Below are 5781 nucleotides of genomic sequence, written 5' to 3' on the forward strand. Positions count from 1 at the left end.
ATCATTTTTACATCTTTTCTACCATACTTGTGAAGGGTATATTTGTAAATAATTTTTTAAATACAATGCATGATATTTTTAATACACCAAATTAAACAATAAATAATAAATAATCTATGTATAAATGCAAGTATTACTAATGCAAACATTATTAATGTAAGCATTACATATAATACTCTTCCAAACGACCCATTATATTCTCAATTTAAAAAGTATATGGTGTAATTATATTTTAATTGATAAAGGGATATTAAGAAAACAAATTATTGTCCACTTTTATATTAATTAAAGGAATTTAAAAAAAAGAAAAAAAATAATTATTAGGAAAAGTAATATCTTTGACCAGGAAGTAATGTAATAAGATTATTTTTGACTAAAATATTAATGGAAGATTACTTTTAGTCAAACTAATATTTTTTAAATTTAATTTTTGTATAATTTAATTACTCATTTTGTAATGAAGAATTTTTTCCCATTTATAGACCTCACAAGAAAATAGAGGGAAGACTAAAATTTGAAAATTTGACCTAAAATTTGACACCAATATTTTTTATCGCGAAAACATCCCCGCGTCGTTTGGGCATTAGTCTATACTCTACACCCCCTTTATCTCTCTCTATTTAAATAAATCGCCAATCGTCTCTTCTCTTTCTTAACGCCCTCTCTCTCTTTCTCTCTCTTCCTTCTCACTTTCTCACTCTACTTTGCTTTCTCCGATGGCGCACGATAGCGATCTCCCATGTGACGGCGATGGCGTCTGTATGGCCTGCAAAGTGAAGCCATCGGAGAACGAATCCCTCACCTGTAAGACTTGTGCTACTCCCTGGCACGTCAGCTGTCTCTCTGCTCCGCCCGATTCCATGGGCGACGCCGTCAACTGGGAGTGTCCTGACTGCTCTATGCCTCCCGCCGCCGATGTTGTACCTGTTAAACAGAATGCTGCTGCTTCTTCATCTTCTGGAGGAAGAGGCGATTTGATCGCTGCTATTCGGGTCATTGAATCTGATTCGACTCTCACCGAGCAAGAGAAGGCTCAGAAACGACAAGACCTCCTGAGCGGAAATTCCAAAGACGAAGACGCGAGTGTTGAAGGGGTTAATCAAGACAAGGATGTGCTGAATATTCTCGATGCAAGTTTGAACTGCTCTATGTGCATGCAACTGCCTGAGAGACCTGTTACGGTATATCTTGATATCTGTTTCTATTTTGTTTTAAGTTTTATCCCCCTTTACTTTTGTATGTTTTATGGTCACATTTGTTAATTGAAACATAAAGTTTATGCTTAAGCTACCCTTAATTTCAAATGCTGAATGCCTCATTGATATCTCAATATGTTATTTGTTCTGCAATAATCGTTGTTTTAAATGGTGTCTGTGGTGTCTTATGCTTTTATTTTGCTTTGATTTTTAATTTTTTGTTGTTGTTGTTTGAGCACTAAAGTATTGATTGTGTACATGACTTTGAACAGCTCAAGCCCAACAGTTTGGGCATTAGGATTATTTTACTTACTTGGTTGATCACTTGCTTACAAGTTATCTCAAACCTTTGTTTGAATAAATGCTCTTCTTCTTTTCAAGGAGTAGTAATTTAACTTGCAAGCTTTATACAGCTCCATCTTAAAACTGTTATCTTTTTCATGTCAGACACCTTGTGGTCATAATTTTTGCCTGAAGTGCTTCCAAAAGTGGGTTGGGCAGCGGAAGAGTACCTGTGCTAATTGTCGCACTCCTATTCCAGCTAAAATGGCAAGCCAGCCTCGAATTAACTCTGCTCTGGTCATTGCCATTAGAATGGCAAGAGTGATGCGCTCTGGTGCCTCCAGCGGGTCATCAAAAGTTTCACATTTCGTTCACAACCAAAATAGACCTGACAAAGCTTTCACCACTGAGCGTGCAAAAAAGACTGGAAAGGCTAATGCTTGCAGTGGGAAGATTTTTGTTACAATCCCTGGTGACCATTTTGGACCAATTTCAGCAGACAATGATCCAGAGCGCAATGTGGGTGTTATGGTTGGTGAGACTTGGGAGGATCGTTTTGAGTGTCGGCAATGGGGGGCTCATTTCCCTCATGTGGCTGGTATTGCAGGACAGTCAGATTATGGGGCCCAGTCTGTTGCACTTTCTGGTGGGTACGAAGATGATGAAGATCACGGTGAATGGTTTCTCTATACTGGAAGGTAAAGGGCCTGGCTTTTTTTTACTGGATGCATGTGCATTCTGGCTTCTTTTTAAACTCACCTTGCGTACAACTTGTTCACTCAATTTATTAAAGTATGAATCCCACTTGTGATGCATATTTCTATGTTGAATTTCTGTTCTTCATTTCTTTTGTGTTTGTGAACCACACTTTTACTTGTAAGATATCCACACATTGTAATATCATGTCACTTACTAATTGAGTAATTAGTCATGTGACCTGACACTGAATTTGGTCCATGAATGATCTTCTTCATTAAGCTGTTTTTTCCTTTTAGTTTTTTCACAACTTTGCGTGATTATTTTTAGTGTCTTTTGTTTGCTTAAATGTGAGTTCAGATTAATGCTTGGTTTTGCATTTCTTTACTTATTTACACTGATAATTTTTTGGAAATAGCCTTTCTACCTTAAGAAGGTAGGGGTAAGGCTGCGTACATGCCACCCTCTCAAACCCCACTTGTGGGACTACATTTGGTTATGTTGTTTTAATATCTGCTGCTGGTTTCTGCCGTGAGGTACTCTTCTAACTATTTTTATGTTGATTTGTGTTGGATAGTGGTGGAAGAGACTTGAGTGGTAACAAGAGAACAAACAAGCTACAATCGTTTGACCAGAAATTTGAAAAGCTTAATGAAGCTTTACGTGTCAGCTGTCTCAAGGGTTATCCTGTCCGAGTTGTGAGGTCAGTTGCTGCCTTAAACTCTCTGAATAATTAGGTATAGAGCTAAAACAAGTTCTTGCTATTCCTTCTTTGGATTGGAAGTTGGCTGACATATTGTTGTCTTATGCTCTCATGGGCTGGTCCACAAAGTATATGTAGTTTGCTTAGTGAAGTTTGCATGATTAGCTGTTGTACATGTTATCAGTCTTGCCATTCCTTCCACAGTGGTTGTTTGTTCCAATTTTTTGGTAGTGGAAAGTAGTGTGATAAGTGTTATATATTGCAATCCACTTTTTTTTTTTTGGCTTTGGGATGATACTTTCTGCTATTGAGCATATCTTGTCCTGTGACAGCAAACTAATTCTATCAGCATCCACTAATTGGTTTAATACAAGTCGTTTTGTATTTCAATATCCACATCAAGTATCTTTTTCATTTCCATTGAGAGTTTATTTCTTATTCACTAGTTTTATCTTTGTCCATTCCAATATGTATAGGTCCCACAAGGAGAAACGCTCTTCGTATGCACCAGACAAAGGAGTACGATATGACGGGGTCTACAGGATTGAAAAGTGTTGGCGGAAACCTGGGAAACAAGTTGAACTCTTGCTCAAAAGCTTCATGCATCTGCATCTTTAACTTGTTTTGTCACTTATTTACATTACGTTGACTTTTGTGTAGGGATTCAAAGTTTGTCGATACCTTTTCGTGCGCTGTGATAATGATCCTGCACCATGGACCAGGTCTCTTATTGTGTCATTTTACTTTGTTATAATGTCATCCCCTTCTATTTGGGCTTTAATCATGTTCTTGTTCACCTTGTTGTATATATCGGCAGTGATGAACATGGGGACCGTCCTAGGGCCTTGCCTGCCATCAAAGAACTAAAAGGTGCCACAGATATGACTGAGAGAAAAGGAGCTCCAGCCTGGGATTATGATGTGAGAAGCTTGATATTTGTCTGATGATATTTAGAATCTCCAGTTGATTCTTTCGTTTTTGTAATGTAGCACATTAAAAGGATGCTGACTATCTGATTATTAATAACTTTTTACCAATCTAATTGGTGACTTAACCTTTTTTCTGAAAATGCAGTGAAATGTTTTTTTTTATTAACTTATTCATATGCAAATCATACAGTTACACGAATGCTGGTATTGTTTGTAATAGTTGTTTCTGTTTTACAGGAGGAAAAGAGTTGCTGGATGTGGAAAAAGGCTCCTCCTCCTAGTAGGAAACCAGTTCAATGTGAAAATGAAGATGGAACAAAAGTGAGACAAGTTAGACCAAAGAGACCTACAATGTCTGTAAAGCAGAGGCTCTTGAAAGGTATACCTATCATTCAACATTTTCCTTTAGATATTTTCCTTTCTAATCTGATTTGACTATGTATTTTGTGTGATTGTTAGTGATTGCATATTCTTCTATTTATGTTTCTTAATATAATGAGATGAGGTCTTGATGGTGCAGAGTTTACTTGTCATCTTTGTCGGGAAGTGATGAATCACCCGCTTACCACTCCCTGTGCTCATAACTTCTGCAAGGCATGTTTGGATGGTGCCTTTGCAGGTCAATCCTTTACAAGACAGAGGACATGTGAAGGCAGACGTACATTACGAGCCCAGAAAAATATAATGAAATGCCCATCATGCCCAACTGATATATCTGATTTCCTCCAGAATCCCCAGGTACCTAATTCACAGTACACCTGATGACTTCATGGGACTCCAAAATCTGATCATTACAATCTCAGTTTTATATGTGAATATTTATGAGTAAAACTTAATAAGCACTAGGCTTACTATTCTGACTATAAATTTTGGTCTTACTCAAAAGGGTGTTGTTTTGGCAGATTAATAGAGAGTTGATGAATGTGATTGAATCTCTGAAGCGTCAAATTGAGGAAGAAAATGCAGCATTAAGTGTTGATGTTGATGATGGTAGCTTGGATGGAAACAATGAGATTATAGCTGATGAAGCTGTTGAAACAGATAAAAGTGTGGAGGATGATAAAGAAGGTGCACAGCCTGTCAATGAGACTGAAACCAAGCAGACTCACAAGAGGAAGAGATCCAGTAGCATTGACAATGTATCACCCAAAAAACCCGTTGACAAATCTGATGTTGTGCATAATCTTGAGGAAGTTGATACTGCCCATACCTGAGGTTTCAGTTTGCGAGTAGCCACAAGTGACGGGACGGTTGATGGAGCTACAACCTATCTATGAAGAAGAAGCAAAATGGTGGCAACTAAGGTGGTTCTAGGAATGATGACTCTGAACAAGCTGGCTGACTCATTTATTGTTGGATAGTTTCAGGTTTATTTAGTTTTGGACCTATATGAACTTGGTACATTAGTCAAATTCCAATTGCATAGCAACCAATTGGTGTTCTATTGTAATCTTTTTGGATAGTAGGTTACAATTATGAATTGCAACCATTAATGATGGATATTTATTTTCTTTATACACCTTGCATTTTTGTGTTAAATTTGTTATGAAGCAATCTCTGTATTTGCTTTCTGCTGAACCTAAGTTCAATATTTATGAACTTTGCATGACGTTCAACAGATTCTTATGAAGCAACAAAGATGAGGGCAAGAGTAAACATTGGGTATCATAAGATTAGATGTGTTTCCTTAAGAAAGGAAGTTTGGGTTTTAGATTTCTATTTGATATCTCTAAAGCCTTAATTGCTAAACTATGATGGGTTTTCGAAACTTCCATTTTTCTTTTATTATTAGTACAATGAAGAAGGGGGGGTGCGCNGGGGGGGGGGGGGGGGGGGGGGGGGGGGGGGGGGGGGGATCAAGTTTGGAAAAAAATGCTTAAGGCTAGAGACTATTGAATAAGAAATATTCTCTTCGTCCCATTTTATATGACACCATTTCCTTTTTGGTCAGTCTTATAAAGAATGTCACATTTCC

The 5781-nt window shown here is 37.5% G+C and overlaps 1 protein-coding gene across 1 annotated transcript; it reads left to right on the top strand.

Annotated features, from left to right (window-relative positions):
• Window positions 1-640: 640 nt before the first annotated feature.
• Window positions 641-5321, top strand: LOC125867103 (E3 ubiquitin-protein ligase ORTHRUS 2-like). The gene is made up of 9 exons (XM_049547528.1): window positions 641-1181; window positions 1644-2176; window positions 2752-2877; window positions 3354-3453; window positions 3538-3599; window positions 3695-3797; window positions 4044-4185; window positions 4327-4544; window positions 4709-5321. Exons 1-9 carry the CDS (start codon window positions 717-719, stop codon window positions 5018-5020), a joined length of 2061 nt encoding a protein of 686 aa, XP_049403485.1. The 5' UTR covers window positions 641-716; the 3' UTR covers window positions 5021-5321.
• The last annotated feature ends 460 nt before the right edge of the window (window positions 5322-5781 follow it).

Source organism: Solanum stenotomum, chromosome 6, assembly GCF_019186545.1.
Source record: "Solanum stenotomum isolate F172 chromosome 6, ASM1918654v1, whole genome shotgun sequence".
In the NCBI taxonomy this organism is placed as follows: domain Eukaryota; kingdom Viridiplantae; phylum Streptophyta; class Magnoliopsida; order Solanales; family Solanaceae; genus Solanum; species Solanum stenotomum.

Coding starts and splice junctions, on each gene's coding strand:
- LOC125867103 (XM_049547528.1), top strand. CDS start 717: ATGGCGCACGATAGCGATCTCCCATGTGACGGCGATGGCGTCTGTATG. Junction 3,454..3,537: donor GGCGGAAACCTGGGAAACAA/GTTGAACTCTTG, acceptor ACTTTTGTGTAG/GGATTCAAAGTTTGTCGATA. Junction 4,545..4,708: donor ATTTCCTCCAGAATCCCCAG/GTACCTAATTCA, acceptor TTGTTTTGGCAG/ATTAATAGAGAGTTGATGAA.